At 38.9% G+C, this 18,421-nt stretch overlaps 1 protein-coding gene across 1 annotated transcript in view; it reads left to right on the top strand.

Moving 5' to 3' along the window:
- Positions 1 to 18,421, top strand: part of RAPGEF5 (Rap guanine nucleotide exchange factor 5) — a 155,605-nt gene that overhangs the window by 28,335 nt on the left and 108,849 nt on the right. Inside the window, exons 4-8 of the mRNA XM_031057634.1 lie at positions 6 to 112; positions 1,115 to 1,236; positions 2,578 to 2,746; positions 7,960 to 8,026; positions 14,712 to 14,760. Of these exons, the coding sequence (XP_030913494.1) occupies positions 6 to 112; positions 1,115 to 1,236; positions 2,578 to 2,746; positions 7,960 to 8,026; positions 14,712 to 14,760 (514 nt within the window). The remainder of the gene's footprint in view (positions 1 to 5; positions 113 to 1,114; positions 1,237 to 2,577; positions 2,747 to 7,959; positions 8,027 to 14,711; positions 14,761 to 18,421) is intronic.

Here is an 18,421-nt window from a genome sequence, read left to right on the forward strand (position 1 = left end):
TTCAGATTTATGGAGAAAGTTCTTCCTGTGCTGGGAGAGCTCTCAGGAATATTTTTACTCTACAAGCTTCTGACCTGATTAAAGACAGGGTGTACCTTACTGGCATTTGCAGGTAAATCAAAATAATTTGTTTTAATTAACTTTAAGAGTTTTATTTGCATTTATCTATGCTCTGGTTTGACAAGAGAGTGAATTCTGAGTGATTCTGTGTATGTCACTAAGAATTAAAAATATTTTCTTTAAAAAATTTTATAAAGTCTCATCTGCCTTAATATCTTTTCTTATGTTACAATGTCAGTTGTCAGAAAGCAGCAGTGGCCTGATTGTATATACATTAATTCAATTGCTTATGGTTTTCATATACAATAGCATTTGTCAGTTATTTTTCTGAAAAGAAATAATATTCATTTCAGCTGTGGTTTGGAGTTATAAAAGAGCTTAATTGGATTCCAAGATTTAGTGACACAGTGATTTCTGTATGTCATTTATGGAATATTTCTGTAATGAAGTGATTTTCCATTTGTGTTGCATTGTAGCATAAATGCTTCTCCCTCTTTTCAATAACACTAAAATGTGCAGCTCTCTATTAGAAAACCATTTGTTCACACCTGTGTTTAAGAAAAATCCACTACTTTTTTGTATTGTTTAAATATATACATCTACTGATAATATGAAAGATTAAGTCCATCCTAGAGCAGCACTTAAAGGTCTCACACATATTGTTTAGCTGTACTGATTGTGGCATGCTTGGAAAGGAGATAAAAGGCTAAGGCTAGAAGCTGGATTTTATCTCTTATGCATCTTTGGATGATGTGTATGCAACACAAATTGATAAAAATCCTATTGCAAAGTATTTTACATCAATCAGGTGTATAAGGAAACTTGCTCATCTAACATAAGTTCCCTCATTGTAGCTGGAGGTACCCCCTGAGGCTTGCCAACATAATTTCTTCCCTTGAAATGAATAGGTTTACAAAAATTAGGACTTGAGACAAAGAATTTACTCTGCTGAACAAAAAGGCTGACTTTTGATAGCTTTAAAAAGAACTATTTATTATAAAAGAATGTTTTAACATTACTGTAGTTTAAGAAGTGATGTTTTGCTTATTTGCAGGAGAAGTTGTGTTGGATCAGAACTCGTAGACTGGCTTTTGGAGCAGTGCCCTTTTGTCAAGTGCAGATCTACAGCAGTTGGAGTGTGGCAGCTCCTCCTGGACATGGGCATTATATTGTCAGGTCAGTCCTGCCAGTGCTTGCAGTGTGAGGGAGGCTATCCCTTTCTCCTGCAGAGGACAAGAGCTGTGGTTTTGATCAGAGGAGGGGAAGAAAAAAAGCACAGATTGATCCAATTTTCTTGCCAGTTCTTTTTTCTCCTATCTTTTTGGGAGGCTCACTTCTGTGACCTTTCATTTCATAAATACCAAAGATCAATCCCTTGTTTTTGGCAATTTCATTCCTTTTTTCATTCCTGTAATTGCCTATTATCAAGTTGCAGACAGAGTGCATGTGTTTTCCAGGCTTTTTTTTCCCTCAAGCTATTTTTGGTTTCTCACAAGACAGCAGCTGTTTAGTTGCTGCCGATCATGGCTTTACTAGATGACTTCTGTTGCTATTAAGCTATTAATGATTTTCTTTTCCTCTCTGTTTTCCATAATTTTAAATTACAATGAGATGAGAGAGGATCCAGTTCCTTGAGACAGTGGTGAGGCCAGGTTCTACTCTGCTGTCTCCAACTCCCCCACCAAACTGAGGGATTTGGTCCAGCTAAAGTGGTTGGTGATAATTACAGTAGTAACCAGCCTCTGGATATTTGATGGATTTTACTTGGAGGCTGAGAGTACTTAGGTAGCTCAACTCAGGTCATACTCCACCCTGGGGTCTCTGCTAGACACATAACCTCTTTCTTGTGGAAAGGTGAGGACTTATGGAAGATTTCTGATATGTACACTGAAAGTGTGCTTTAAGGTTTTCTTCAGCTAAACTGACAGCATGTCTGGTCATGCAGCCTCAGCAAGGGCTAAATTACTTGTTGCAGAAGCTTGTGATTTTGGCTTTGGACTCTGTCCTTTTTTCCTGATTAAATCCATTTTTTTTCAGGGAAGACAGCTGATACATCTTCTTACCCAGGTCTAGTCTGCAAATTCAGTAGAAGTGAATTTCAGGAGAAATTGGAATAATGATGGACTTCATGCCCATTACTGAACTTTGTTTACTAGTGCCTGACCATTAGTGAAAACAGTTTAGAAACCAATGGAAACTGAGACTCAGAAATCTAACAAAAAAGAGGAAAGTTTTTATTCCATAAACCTGAACTGATTCCAAAATTGATTAAACATTCATCAGTCTTAATGCTTGAATTTCAAGATTGTGGAGATCTTTAAATTGAGGTTTTGGGGTTTTCCTGTTTGGGTGCACTGAATTAAACTGAGAGGTCAGGATTGTTTCTGTGCTGAGTATTCAGTCCTTTTGTCCTGTGTGATGGTATAACTCAGCATTAAGATCAAGTAATACAGAATGTGGTGGGAATCTTTACATGCTGAAAGTTTAAAGGGTATCTAATATTATTTTTTCTTACAGTGGACAGACAACTCTATTTTCAAGACAGTCATGCTTTCTACCAGTTCTCAGCAGATGAATGCACTTACCTTTTCTGTGAATTTGAGAAAGAGGAGACATGGAAGAATGGAGTAAAGCTCCTACTTCAACTACTGCCACTGTCTCCTCCTAGGATTGACATGTGCAATCTGTAAGTGTGCATATACAGCTGTTTGCAACTTCTACTGACCATTTTATAGGTGTCTGGCCTTATAATGACAGTTTGCCCCCAAATCACCTTACAAATGAGACAGCTTTCTTTTGGGGGTTGAAAAATCTTGTAGAGATGTGCTTTTCATCTGAGAAGGTCAGTATGGGTAGGAAAATGGAGGCACCTGACTAGGGGTTTTGGACATATTACAGTTTTTAGGCACTAGCTTGCTGTTTCTAGCTTGCTATATTACCTGGGCATGTGATTTTTTTTTGGTCTCCTCTTATATTTGGAGGTTTAGCATGAATTTGGCAGCAGGGATGCTCTGGTGGTGATTGACTAGCAGATCAGATGCCCTTGTGATGGATCAGCTTTCAGATGGATTGACAAGATGGGTGGAAATGTGGTACCTTCAGTAATTTGATTTTAATTTTCTACTGTATATTTGCCAGAGCTCTGTATTTATTATTCCTTTTTGCAGAATATGCCTTTAAAGAGTTTTGCTTTCTATATGTCTTCCCTTTCACCTGACTATTGAATGTTATCATACTCTCTGTGCTCGTGTGTCTGCGCTCTAAGTTTGCCTGTTTAGAGTGGCTAGAAGGAAAACACAGTTACTTGTTCTGCAGTGAGAGGCCAAAATAGAGGAAAAAGATGTTAGTGAAATCTCTGGAGGCTCATGACCTTTTGTGCTTTAGTAAATCTGCAGGAGTTGACCTGAACAGACAAGTTGAGTTAAATTCTTTCATTGTTCCTAGCATGATGATCCACAAACCCAATACTTTGGAGAACTATTACTCTGGCAGTACTAGAATTTATTCTCTTTGATGCCAAAGAAAAAACTTTCTTCTATGGGTACTTTCCTTCTCTACATATTAGCCTTTAAAAATGCTTATTCTCAAAGATTATTGTCCAGTAGAAATATTTCAAAGAACCACAAAGTCCAAAGATCCTGTAAGCTTCTCAAGCCTAGATTCTTAAATTCAGACATGTTGAGCTGGTAGGAAAAAAACTCAGTAATTTCTCTACATGGTTCAGGGCAGAAACTTGGTTCCCTTCCCTATTGCTGACTGCCCTCACCAATCAAATATTGGCAGATCTGGAGTGGAGCTTCCCTTCAAAATGCATTTATTTGATCAGCTGCAGTGAGTGTAGGCAAGTGACAAGAACCCCAAGCTGGCTGGAGCAGCAGGACTGAATATGATCTTCTAAGCAGCTGACTCACATGGGAGAAAACCTTTGACTGTTTTTGCAAAGAGAAATTCTTGTCTTCCAGCCAACTCTGGTGCTAAACAGTTTGTCTGTCCCTTAAATATCAGGGCATTTTGATCTTGATTTTAGTGGGAATTGGGATTTTTCTCATCACTGTAACTCAAACCACTTTTCATGGTTTGTGCCTCCTCGTTCAAAGGATTTGAATCAAAAGGACAGAACAGATAGGTCATATTGATGTGTTACGTGAAGGATGCTGGGTAGAAAAATGGATTGAAGGCTTTTTAGGTTCAAGTTTACAGTCTGCTTTGCAGTTTCATCATTTCAGTACAGCTGTCATTTCCAGTGCAAGATGATCCCTGTCACATGAATTGAACAATTATTCATTAATGTACATTTTCTGCTCCTTCCTGCTCACATTATTCAAATTTGAGTTGAAGCTGGATTCCTTTTGGGAATATTGTCACTGAAAAAATTGTTTTCTGAAGCTTTTACCTGTCAAATTGTGAGGGTGCTTTTTGAAAAAGTATATCTTGTAGGAATTGAATTTTAAATAATGGTACACCCTCGAGGGAATGTGATATTAAAGCAGAAGGAGACTTTCCCAGGTTCAAAATTGTTCATGCTTGATGCAAATAATAAACTACTAAAACACAGTCAGAAAGGGAATAGGTGTGATGAGATGTTTGTTAAAGTTGTCTGACCTGGTTAAATAAAGCCATATACTCCTTTTCATGAGGAAAGAGGGCAATTCTAAAAACCTTTCCCTGCAGGGTTTGTCTTTTCTTGAATATATATGCTGTTTTGCATACCATTAGAAGCTCAAGATTTTTTTATAATTTAATACTTTTGTACCCATTTTTCTGTCTTAGCTTTTCTCACAATCTATATTGACTGCATTAACTCTATATGTACATAAGGATAGAGAAATTCTTACTTCATTAATGAAATTCCCTGCTTTTGATGAGATCAGAAGCAGCTGCCTGCTTGTGCACCAGAAAGGAGCATTGGATGTCTCCTGGTGGTCCCAGAGGCCAGATGACCTCTGCCTCCTCTGCAGCTGTGGGCAGCAGCCTTGTGCCTGCCTGGGCTGCATCAGTGGGTCTCGGGAGTACCATGGCTCTGCTCTCAGAACAGAAGGAGTCTGTCGACCTACGCTGGCAGTAGCAGCTCTGGGGACTTCCTTCAGCAGCTATTCTGGAAACCCTGTTAAATAAACATAGCTCAGATTCGACTTGCTGTACAGATTTTTGATGGACCTGTATTTGTTCCTGGGCAGTTTTAGCAGTGGTACCAAATTACAATAGAAAACTCTACAATGAAAATACTGTTCTGAAGTCTGAGATGTGCTTATGATTCCTGAAAAATGCTCTGTGTTGGCCTTGGGGGGAAATTCCTTACATTCAACATAACATTGCTGGGATTCACCATAGAAAACAAGTCAGGACATGGCAGGTTTTCAGCATCTCATGCTAATCTGAAGGCTAATGTTGTGTGTATTCCACAGGATTCAGGCCCTGTAAATGCTGTCAAATTAGATGGGACAAATGAAGAGGCTTCTTGGGGTCTTTAAACACCCAGTGTTAATCACAGTCATTCTACTTGAGTAGAAAATAAGTGAACATTGCAGCAGCCTGGGAACAAAAAATCTGAATTGAAAGCTGTGCCATGGGCTCCCTTACAACCTTGAGCAATCACTTAGGCTCTTATTTAATGCCTCCTGAATTCTTTTCCAGTTACTGCAATGGTGTTGTATCAGGTGTTTAATCCTTGTGTGCTTCTATTTCCTTCTTTGTAAAAGGGAGTGTTTATAACAATTCCCAGAACCACTGGTAGACTCAGGGAACATTTCAAGAAGGAACTTGGAAGCTGAGACTGTTGAAATTTATCACATAATACTTTTAAAAATTATTGGAAGGTATGTTAGCAGAGTTTTTTTCTTAGTCTTACGTTGCTTTTTATTTTCTGGAGTGTTGCACTATATTCTCTGTCTCTTGTCCTGAAACAATTTGCATTTTATTGATATCAGAAAAGTAACCATTCATAGAGATAATTTGGTTTTCATGCAAACAGCCAGGATGGGATATTGATTTAGTTACTGCCTTATGGAGTTCCTGGAAAGCTTTTGCTGAGCACAAACAGCTCTCAGGTATTGCAAGGAAACTGACTTGCCTGCTTGCAGATTTAGAACAAGCATCCCTGCATCTCACTCTGCTTAGCAGACTGAGCCCACAGGTCTCTGAACTGTATAAGCATTAATTTGCCTGGGCTTTGTAGCTTCTGTTTGGTACCAGACTCACTAGGTCTTAGTTGTCCACTTCGAAAAAATTAGGTTGATAACTGTTGCTGTTGTCCATTGGCCTGGGTGTCATAATATACCCTTCCTCTCTGATTCTGAAGAGCTGACTTTAATTTTTAGTGTATTCATTGTTTCAGAAGTATTTGATGATCATATGCAGATAAATACTGGGAGTTTTTTTAAATAGAAAATGAAGTGATAAAGGCCCAAGAAGGAACTAGCTATGTTATGTGCTGTTCTAGGTTTATAGATTGCATCTGTGCCTGTGTCTGCTGAGCACATCTTCTGCCTCCAATTTAGAAGAATCAGGTCCTGGCCTGGTTCTGAGAGATCAGAAGAGAACAGATGTGTAGAGAAACATCTAAAAAGTTCAGTTATTTTAATCTCATTCCCAAGTATAAAAAGAAAATCTGAATAAATCAGTCTTTTTAAATGAAAATGCATTCATTTATTTCTTTTGGGCTCTTTATAACACTTAAAATGTTAAATCACATTTTCTTTGAATAGAAAAGGCAGTTGTGAAAATAACTGTGATTTTAATCTGAATTACCATTTTGATCTGAATTTGCTTGCCCCAAAATGAATGCATGTGTCATTCTGTGCTTTCTGACCTTAATTTTTTAATCAGGGAATGAAATTTTTGGACATGGGATGTAAGAACCGCAACATACCAGCTGCATATTCCAGATGTCTTGCCAGCTCTCTCCCTGAGGACATCAAGGCACATAAGCAATTAAATAATTTAGTCAAAGACAGAAGCTTCTGCTAATACCTGGGATTTATGTTTATTTCAGCAGCTGCAGTTTTGTGTATCTGTTCAGCTTGCTGTCATGCTTCTTGAATACCATGAAAACTAAAGATCTCAAGGGCATTTTCTTTTATTGCTTCCTGTAGTTATATCCCTATAAAATTGGTGTAATGCTTCTGATTCTCCAAAATCTTCTGAAAGGCTTACAGATGTTTTAGTGATGGGAATTAGACTGTTTTAAAGAAAAACACAGTCTTATCCTGTACTGTCCACTTTTGTGTGGCTATTTCCATGTGGGCCAGATGGTTTCTAGGAGGGTTGTACCTTTACTGCCTCGCTTTTGAAGAGACACATTAAGTCTCTTTCTTGTGAGTCACTGTCAAGACAACCTAATATTGCTTTCATCTGTTGCTTTAGTTTGGTTATTTATGGCTTCTTAAATTTATTATTTTCGCTTTCAGTTATTTTTTCTGAATATCGAATTTCACTTGTCACAAAATTATTTTGATGTTGTCTGTTTTCATCTACATGAAGTTGTATTCCATAGATGCTGCTCCACACCTTAGCAAAGCTGGGTGGTGGGCAGATAGAAAACTCTTTGCTCCATTCATAGAGTAAGTTTTTAGCAAACCAAAAGATGCAGTCAAATAAGCCACTCCTCTCTAAAGGGTCCTGCATTCTTCAGTTCTTGATCATATTTTTATAGCTGAGGAATTCTCTCACTGTTTCACGTTGGTCGGATCAAAAGAGTTCTTGACAGCAAGGGACAAAGGGTGTACTCTGTCATTACTGACATGACTAATTATTGTCATGCTACAGTCCTCATTTTGATGTGGAATCTCAAAGGCCCTTTTACATTAGTGCCTGTGACTACACAGTTCCTTACTTTCCAGGAATCAAAAGATGTTGAAACAGAATGAAAGAAATAATAAAATCTTATTTTTATTTTTTAAGGCCTGATCAAAAAATAGAAGATACAACAGAAACCAATGCTGAAATTCTTGCTCGTCTCACTTCTGCGGTAAGGTCATTGCATCAAAGTTTGAACTGATCATGTTTGAAATATTGTCATGTTTTGGATCCTTTCAAATTAAAGACTTAGTCTAAATGAACAGACGCTTGTATATGAACATTGTTTTTTTAGTCTCTGGAAGGGGAGAGCTTTACTGAGGTCTTAGTGTACAATTCCAAAGCTATTAAAATCAACCCCAGCAAGGACTGCAGCAGCCTGCACTTGTAATATATGCTATTCTTGGCCCAGAAGATACCATCTTGGAGGACCAAGGTGACTTTTGTGTGATGTGCTTTACTCTCAGACCCTCTTGGTCAAGTCTACATCAATGGGAGACAAAGGGAGATAAAAGTTTTCAGCAGCCCTTGTGTAGATTATAATAAACTTCTGAGGAGACCCACCTGGGAAACCTGAGCTTCCTAACTACGTTTAGCCTCAGTAAACTTCACTATATAAACAATAGCTTGTTCTGTCTCTGCTAGAGTGTGGTGCATCTTGTTTATCGTGTGAGATCACTGTTCTAAGAAGAAGACAGACAGGACTTCAGAAAGTTAAGCTAGCCTAACTCAACTTAATGTAATCTGTATGATAGCACAGAGTGCACTCTCAGAAAATTAGCAAGCAATGCAACACTGTGAGGAATGGTCAGTCACCATCCCTGGAGCTATTTCAAAGATGAGTGGATGTGGCACTTGGGGACATAGTTTAGTGTGGACTTGGCAGTGCTGAGTTAACAGCTGTACTTGATGATCTTACAGGTCTTTTCCAACCAAAATAATTCTATGATTGTATGGTTGTGCTGCCACTTAGAGGGATTTTGACTGTCTGGAGAGATGGGCCAACAGGAATCTCGGGAAAGTCAGCAAAGGGCAATGCAATATCCTGCATCTGGGAGAAGTAACCTCATGATTCTATGCAGACTGGGGGTTGACTGAAAAGCAGCTTTGCAGGAAAGGACCTGGGGGTTCTGGTAGACAGCAGGTTGAACCAGAAACACGCCCTTGTGGCAAAGAAAGAAAGTGCTTCCTGAGCTGCATTAGTAAGAGCATTGTCCTTAGGCTAAGGCAGGTGACCAGATGTGGAGTCTTGGGTCCAGTTCTGAACTCTCAGTACAAGAGATATGGATGTCCTGGGGTGTATGTGAATGACCATGGAGATGGTTGGGGAATAGAGAGCTTGACTTACAAGGAGAGTCTGACAGAAGTGGGAGTGGGGCTTGGAGAACAGAAGGCTATGGGAGGACCTTACTGATGTGTGCAAATACCTGATGGACAGGCTCTAGCTGGCCATGATTTTCAGCAGAGGTTTGGGTCAGATGATCCGCAGAGGTGCTTTCCTACCTCCATCACTCTGGGATTGTGCAGTTCAGTGAACACTGCACTTAAGTCATGGTATCATCAAAACATGGACTTGGTGTTAGTTCTGTTTTTGGCATATGAGAAAGTAAAGAGACAAAATGAAGCAAGCAAGATAAACCTTTTATGAAAAAAGCATGAAGATAAGAGGTATGTTAAGAAAAATAAGGAAAGTGCTATCTTGAAGTTGTTGGAAAATTGCAGGAAAGGAGAATTTTTGCTGTCTTTTGTAAAGACAAATGTCAAAAATTTAATTACATTACATTTTTTTCTTAACTGAAAATGAAAGGTGAACTCAGAACCTCAATATTCTCCATTTTTGTTACCATACAGAGCAAAAATAGAAAACTGTGAAAGACTTTCTGCAAAGTTATATTTTTTTAAAAACACTTGTAAAACACCAACTCTATAAAACATTGCCAGTATTCCTCAAAAGCTTTGCCTATAAAAAATAGAATAATGGGGGTCAGTTAAAAAAGAGGGGCATGCTCAACAAAACAAAGTGACCTTTTGAGTTTAAGAACTGGATCTAGCTGGCTGCACTTGGGTAACGTGCATGTCCTTAAACACCTCATTGACAGTGAGTTCAGAGTGTTTCACATCTGCGAGGTTGAACCTGTGAACTACATCCTGAGTCACTCCAGCAGCAGGGCACCTGGACAGGGTTTTCTTAAATGAACCATTTTATTACTGTAGCTAACTAGCTAAAGAAAAATTAGGCAGTTCCATCTCCAGATGGCCTGAGACCCATCTATTGTCATGGTGATGTCAAGAATCTGATATTTTCTCCTGCATTTTCTGATTTTCCACAGAACTTTGTAGTGCCTCTATAATGATTTTCTAGTCTACCCCTGGGGAAAAGGCATAAGGCCAGAGCAGAATCCTCCAAATTTTAGCATCTGTATATGAGCTTTTCCTGTTTATCCCTCCAGAGTATTGCTTTTCCTCCATAGAGTAGATTGGGACCTAAAAGACTCACTGCAACCTTATGGGAAGTCTTTTTAAGTCCCAGAAGAATTTGAAACCTCAGCTCACACTATTCAACAGAGGGCTGGACTGTCTTGGTTCTCTTTTTTTTTGTAAGCAGGAGCTGCAAAGTGAAAGTGAAGTTATCAGCTATTACTGGAAATGTGTTCACACTGGCTTTTTGGCTCACTGAATGTTTATGCATTTTGTACAAAATTAAACCATTCTTCTTTGAAGAATTCATAATTGAAAATCCTGCTCATGATACTCTTCACACCAGAATTTCAGAAGCGTGAAAAATCCTACAAAATCATCCCTACTTCTGGCCCAGCACTAAAGCAGTCGAAGATTGAAGTTGACTTTTTAATTGAAGACACAAATCCCACTTCTGTCTCTTCTACTTTTCTTTTTGCTTTTAATGGAACAAAATATTATTTTGGGGTCAGAAGAAAGTTTCTGTGTCAGCATTTTTTTCAGGGGATACCATTCCGAATTTTCAATCGTACACTGATTGTGATGATCCAACCCAAGCAAAATTGGAGAAATCTGTGTGCCTAAAATATAAATCCCTCTTTTAATCTATCAAATTATGTGCTTATATCATATGTTCCATTACATGAGGCACCAACAAAATGATCAAACTTAAATTCTAAAGGCAAGCAGTGCAAAATTTGCAAGCAGTGCTAAATGCCATTAGAAATACATTTGCATCAGATAATCTTTTTTGGTCATGAATTTTTTAAAAAATGCAGTGATTACTCATGGGTTTAAAAAAAGCATTCCAGTGCTGTCATGCATCCCATGTCATGTCCCAAAGAGCAGCTTCATATTCAGTGTTTTGTATGCTAAAAGCAGAACACAGTCGGATAGCTATGAGTGTTTCCACTGCAAAGCCTTTTTACCTTACCTTGTGATGGAACAGAAGATGATATCAGGATGTTAGTGAGGTGTATCTGGAAAATAGTTTTCTGGTACTTTAAGGCATCAGCCAATATTACTTTTATTTAGAGCCCATCAAACTACCATAACTTGAAATGCAAAAATGTGGACCAGACTCATACTGTTTTTCAAAACCCTGCTGTTCAGAGCCTCCCATTGAAGGATTTAATTTTGAGTTTCTGTAAGGATTGGCACCTTGTCTCTAGATTTGAAGTCCTGCTTGGCACAATAGTATCTAGACTACTGTCTCACACAAAACTACTATGGGCAGAAAAAAGAGAAAGGAAAAAAGATGGTATGCACTGTCTGCTAGATGCACAGTTATGTCCACTATGACAAAATGATAAGATTTGCAATAAGAGAAGAGCAGTAGTTGTCATTTACTTATTAAAATTCTCTATTCTTTGAAGACAAGATTCACCATATAAATGAGCCATTTTTACTTAATCAGGCAGAAGTATACCCGGGTATCACTTTCTATGCATACTCTTCTATATTGCAGAAAGCAAACTTGATTGAGATGTGGTAACATGCCAACTCCCTACTCAAAATGTTCTCTTTCAGACTTTCATAATATTTCTGTAAATATTGTGTGGTGAACTGGCCTTTAAACTGAATCAATTTTGACATCTGCAATGTTACTGAAATGGGATACTCTTTAGATAGTGTTAGCTTTGTAGCAACAAGCTATATGTATAAAACATATTTTAAATTTAATATGTCAATAGGGTAGGCATAGTCCTTGTTTATATATTTTATTTTGTGTCTACATTATTATCTTCAATGTGATGTGCGACTATCGATTTTGTCAAACGGGCAGTGACTGAAATCCTGTTAGGAAGAAGCATGATAATGGGTAGCATGTGTGCAGTGAGGAGTGAGTGTTATACATGGATTTCCACTGGGGTAATGATGCAGAGGAGTTGCATGTCCAGCAGGGATGTCAAGTGCATTTATGCTAAAATACACAAAAGCATATAGATTATGAAATCTAGGGGCACCACTGGAATCTAGTACTGCTCAGCAGTACCAGTTCTTTGTGATTGGAATGAATCCTATGAGAGGAAGCTCAGATTGTCCTGATGGAACCCTTTGATGAAGGAAATTTTTCTTACTGTTAACACCAGAGAAACATATTTTCCTCCTGCTTTATCTAAAGGGTTTTGCTGAAGTTAAGTAAAAGAGCAACTGCATTCCTGGCCAGCAGCAAACTGTGAGATATTTAGCTTGACATAGACAAAATATACAAGCCCAGCCTTTTAATCACCTGTGATTTTAGCACTATCTTTCAAACCTAAAAGGTGCCACCTTATAAGCAAAAATAATACAGCTGCAGGATGCCGCAATGCTGCCTTTTGTTCTGACGAAATGGGTTTTTCTTTGCAGCCATGGAGAGGTTTGCATTTCTTGAATGTTTGATTGGGTTAAGAGATACATTTGCAACTGTTTCAGGTTGTAGTGTCTCTTAAGCATAAGCTTAGGATAGTGCATTTATTAAATGCTAAGAGATAAAGATGAGACATTAGTGAAATGCTTCTTACTGCAAATAACCTGTGACAACAGACCAGAATTGAGCCATTGACATGGGTACCTTCTGAATTCGATGAAGGGAGAGGGTCTGAGAAGTGTAACCATGAAAAGTCATGGTGTTGTTGTTCAGAAACAAATTGGACTTTTATTGAAAATCCTGTTCTTTATTAGGGAGCTTGTATGTATTATTATAATACTTGTGTATAGCAATTGCTGCAAGGAAGCACATGAATTGTTTTTCTGTTCTTTCCCATTTTACTTGAAGTTTATGCTTACATTACCTATGATTAATATTTCTCCAGACATGGGAATGAGTGTACAGGAAGGAAGGAAGGGAAGGTAATACTGCCAGCTTGCACAATTGTGCTGGAAACAGGATGACATTTAAGAAAACCATGGCACTGCCTTCATATTTTCCTGCTTGGAGTGGCAGAGAACTCCATCCCTCTCAGCAGGGCAGCATCAAGGAATAGAAAAGATCCTTTTCCCTTGCAAGGACAGCAAAAAAATCTTTTTGGTCCTTTGCCACAAAGGAAAGAAGGATGCAAGCAGAGGAAGGATGTGGCCTCTGGTGTGGCTGGCTTCTTCCACATGCAGAGTGTACTGCTGCATGGCTCCTGAGGATCTGCAGTTACCACTGTACTGAGATGCCCCAAGTGATTTCATCTTTCTGCTCAGACCAATATAATGCTAACTATTCTTCTTTCTCATTTTCAAACTTCTCTTCAGAGTCATGAGAGAGTTGTTAGTAATTGTATTACTTTTGGAATCCTTTTTGGGTTTTGTGCCTTATGACTGAGCCACATATCTTGAGAATGATGTCTGAAATTTCATGTCTCTCAGAAACTGCATGTCAAACAGACAAGATGGCTAGTATCCACTGCTGGGGGCTTTGTACAGAGAGGTGGGACAATCCCTAGAAAAAGTTGGAATGTGCCATATGTATATATATCTATGCATATATATATATATATATATATATATACACACATATATATATATATTTTAATCCTGAAAACAGCCTATCTTGGGAAAATTAGGGAAATTGTAAGATGTATGTAGCAGAGAGCATTTGGTGCTCTAGGCCAAGTGCAAGCAGCTAAGCAGCTGCAGTGGGACAGATGATGGCAGTGAAGAAGCAGGAAGCAGAAGAATAATATATAGAAAAATTATAGAAAAAGAAATTATATAAAAAGGAATAGACCTATGGAGAGAAGTGGATGTTCAGTTGAACTGGCTAAAGAGAGAATTGCTGGTCTATACAGAGAATATGAAGAATGCAGAGACAAGAGGACGAGGAAGGGAGCTGGTTAGCATGGCAGGGCTGTTTTACAGGCTAGTGAGGGACCCTGTAAAACTGAAAATAGCCCTGACTTCTGCATTTTCATCTCAAGTGAAATTTTTGTCCAGCAATTCTCAGCCATGCTACTAGGAGAGGTTATTTCCTCCTGGAAGATCCAAAAAGTGAAGGTCAATTATATACAGGAGGAACCTCTGTCAAACCTCAGCATGAAGGACTCTCTTATTCTGGAGTCACAGAATTAATCCAGCATTACAGTGTGCTCATCAGAGGTAAAACAAATATGTAACAAGGGAAGGGAGAAGATTCAAGTGTGTACTTGTGAACGAGATATGCTGTGCAAATAAATTACAGGTCAGGCTACTGAATTGCCCACTCCCTAAAGAATGTGGGGTATTTACATGAAATTAAAGTCACAGAATTCCCAGCTGAAAAGGAGATAGATTTGCTAGGAAAACTGACTGTAGTTTCAAAACTAGGCATAATTCCACATGCAGTTGATTGCTGCAAAGCATTGATAGCTCTTATCTTGCCAGTGTTGCATTTTGTTTTATTTGACTGTGCCAGGAACTATAACTATCCTTTTCTTTTCCTCATATTTTAGGTACAGAGAGAACTGGCTGCTGTCATTGCCTTGAAAGCAAGGAAGTCAGGTGAGTCAGGCTGAACTTCAGAGGGGTTTTTGTAATGCTTTTCCCTTTTGTCATTTCTTGAAGTATCTGAATTGTCACTGCTGTCTTTTTAATATAGGAAAGAAAAGATACTGATGGAGAATCTGTGTATACAGCACAATGCAATTACAGCTAAGCTTCTCTCCATCTAGCTCATTATGTCTAACAACCTAGCAAATAAAATCAGTGTTACATTTCAACTTGGGTCTCTTTCTGGCCAAAATCACTATTTTCTCTAGGCTTGCTCTTTATAAAAAAACCCGATGTTTTTATTTGACTTAAATTTAGGACCAATACTTTGCTCATTTTCCTTTTTTTTTTTTTATCATCCAGTATCTCATGGCATCATCTTTTCTGCCTTTTACCAGCCCAGCCAGGTGTTTTTCTTACTGCTAAAGCAAAAGGACAGCTTCATGCATGAAGGTGTTCTTTCCTGCCTGTTCATCTGTATGGCTGGAGAGGCAAGTCTCTGATCAGGGCAGGAGAAAGGAAAAGGCAGTTGCATAACTGGAAGTCTCTGCCAGTAAAAGCACTCCCAAGAAATGCTGGTGCCACACTACAAAGGCACTGAAATTGTGGCCATGTCAGCTCCATCAGGGTTTGGTAGCACAGGCACTTCAGCGGGTAGAGTCTGCACTGCTGAGGCAAGGAAGGAGGCAAGGAAGCTAATCTGTGTTTTCCAGGCACTGCACAGGAACCAACAGAACCTACTTGGCCAGACCTGACTCTTTACAGGTTAACTCTCTGGTGTCTTTGTGCAGTGTCTTCTGCAGCAAGCTGAATGTATTTGTAAAGCAAAACAGAGGTGGAGTGACCTTAAATTATTAGCATGTTCCCAAAGCCATTGAGGTCTTTGAGTGCATTTTCATGGAGCATCTCTTGTGATTTTCAGTGATTTTTCTAGAAATCCAAGTCACAGATATTGTAGTTAAGCTGTTTTCCAACGTGTTTGTTGTGCTGTATCATAATATCTCTATCAATCTGTCTGTGGTTTACAAGTACAGCACAAAGTTTACTACACACATGCACACACACAGCATGGTATCGTAAACTGGAGACACCGAGAAGATGTGGCTGGTGTACCTGCAAATATTTTCTTGTGAAAATGAAAGTATTAAAAAAAATATTCTACACATAGTTTGATGCTGTTTTTTTCTGGAAATAGAAGTACCTATAAGTTATACCCACACTTGCCTATAAATGTGAATCTGTAGAAAGTGAACACAAATGTGAGTGTGAATTCAGGCCTGAATTACTTATATGGGAAAGCTTTACCTCTGAAAGTGCTGTAGTAGCTTATGAAGTCAACACCCCTCAGCTGCTTGCCCTTACCTGATGTCACCCCAGTCCCACCTGACTTGTAATGGCTGAACATGGAAATGCTTCTGCTCTGTCTCAGTGCAGAGGAAAACAGGCTATTTTAAAGAAGTGCTCAAGGTAATCCTTTGTTTTGCTGCTAAGTGGGCTGAGCATGGTGCCATGTACGTTTAATTTCTGCTTATGGAGGTATAATAAATCTCTCTGCTTTTAAGCAGTTTTGTCAGCAAATATTTCTATAGCTATAAGTAGAAGTCTTTCCCCAAAAAGAGTTGTTTTTATCTTGAAGTAGTCTGTTATTTCCTTTTGGTGAATGGTTGTTAGAGTAGAAAATGGGATGGGTGTTGGATTAGGAATGAGGTGCAAGAGATGAAAATCCAAAAAGAGGATATCTCTTGGAGTCTCCCTTTTACTGGTGTAATTGCAATCCTCAATGAACAGGTAGAAATATTTCAGTTAAAAATTACAGCCTTAAAAAACCAAAGCTCCTCATAGAGCTTTGCAGTGCTGTCCAGCCTTTCCTAATACATTAATGTAAACACTTTAAATATCTGTTCAGATCTGAACAAAAGATAACCCTTTAGTCAGTTTAACTAGTGTGTGCTTGTTGTTGAAATTTGCATTTCTTTATGTCCCATCTTGGATGCCCATAAAAAATGGGAGTATGATCAGGCATAACTGTAAGGTCTAATTTAAGTTAATGCCTTCAGTAAAGTAGGTGCAGAGTAAATTAGGGTGGTTGTTTATGCTCCTTTATTTTACTGCTGGTGGTTAAATTCACAGTGTAGCAGTTACTGTGGGTGATCAAGCTCTGGTCTGCTGTGCCTGGTGAAGTGAAGCACGTTTCAGAGAAAGTACTTCTGGAGCTGTAAGCCACAGTATCTTTCAAAGATATAGTTTCTCTAATCCTCTCCAAGACTCCACATAATTCCAGGAAATAAGCCACCAAAAGTCAGACAGAGAGTTTATTTTGGCTTGAAAAGAGTGGAGCATGGCTTTTTGGGCCAGCTGCCCTGGGTAGCGTCCAGGCTGGTGTGAATGGCATGGGAGCCTGGCTCATCCACCCTGGGATTTGTGAGTGGGGAGGGCAGGCAATGGGCATGGTCCAAACCTCTGTCTGGAACCTGGCTGCAGAGGGTAATTGGTTCATTAATCAAAAGCTTTCCTAAAGATTAGTAGCCCCCCTCTCCCCCCATTAAAAAAAAAAGGCATTTTTGCCTAATGCAAGGACTATATACTGTGTTCCTGAATTAGTTTAATTTCCGGATGTACCTCTGCTCTTAGAAAGACCCTTTGCAGTGATTTAATTGTACTAGAAAAACTGGCTGATTTAAGTTTTTGCATTATTTGCTGTGGTAATCACTAAGTTAAATTGCATGGAAAGCACTACACAAGCACCTAAACACCACAGCTCCGTGCACAAGAGGTGAAGACGCTCCAAGTAAGAAGATTTACTGTGTTTGGTGGGCAGGGGGCCAGTATTGCCTTTGGTTACCCGAATGAAACAGTTTGGTTTTGTTTAAATGAAGCTTGGGTTTGCTACCTAGTATATGTATGTGGCAGGTGGTAACTGCAACTTTTACAGTTCTGGTTGTGGCAGAGATTTCCACACTGTATGTGCTGACAAACACCGAGGTAGAGACCTGAGCCTGCTGTGGGGTAGGGCACAGTATCAAATTCTTCCTAGTACAGGATCTGACTTGATGGGGAATGTCTGCTACCAGAAAATAAAACACCAGCAGGGTGTGGGTTAGAATGCCTTTCCCCAAGAGCTTTTCTTCTGTTTTTACTGTGGTGTAGAAGAATAGGAGAAATTTATAAAACTGGCAGATGCTGAAAGAAAAAGGAGGAACCTGAAAAATTAAAGACTTCTGTGCTGTGGGAAAAAAGCCTCTGTTTTCATATTCCAGATGTGTACTGCAAGGATAACAAGGCATATGCTGACAGAGACATGCTTGAGAGCCTTCATGCAGAGGGAGCTCAGCACTTTTAGTTTCTTTGCAAATTAAACTAAACCAGGGTAAAATAAGTGTTTGTAATTCTGAAGTGTTGATGGACCTCGGTAACACTGTTGACTTGAAATCACATTTATATTTCATTAGAATAAAGCTCTCATGATAAAGGTGACCTAGGAGGGGGAAATGAGCTTGTGCACTTCTCTGTGGCTTATAAAAATGCATTGAAATAATTCTTGCCTAACCTTAGAAATAAATAGATTAAATGCTGTCTTCTGTGGTTTGGTAAAAGGTCTTGGGGAAACAAATAACTGGAGCAGAAAGGAACTTTTCCTTTAATTGCGGGCACTCAGCATCAAATTGTTTTGTTT

The sequence above is a fragment of the Geospiza fortis genome, unplaced genomic scaffold (assembly GCF_000277835.1).
Source record: "Geospiza fortis unplaced genomic scaffold, GeoFor_1.0 scaffold95, whole genome shotgun sequence".
NCBI lineage: Eukaryota > Metazoa > Chordata > Aves > Passeriformes > Thraupidae > Geospiza > Geospiza fortis.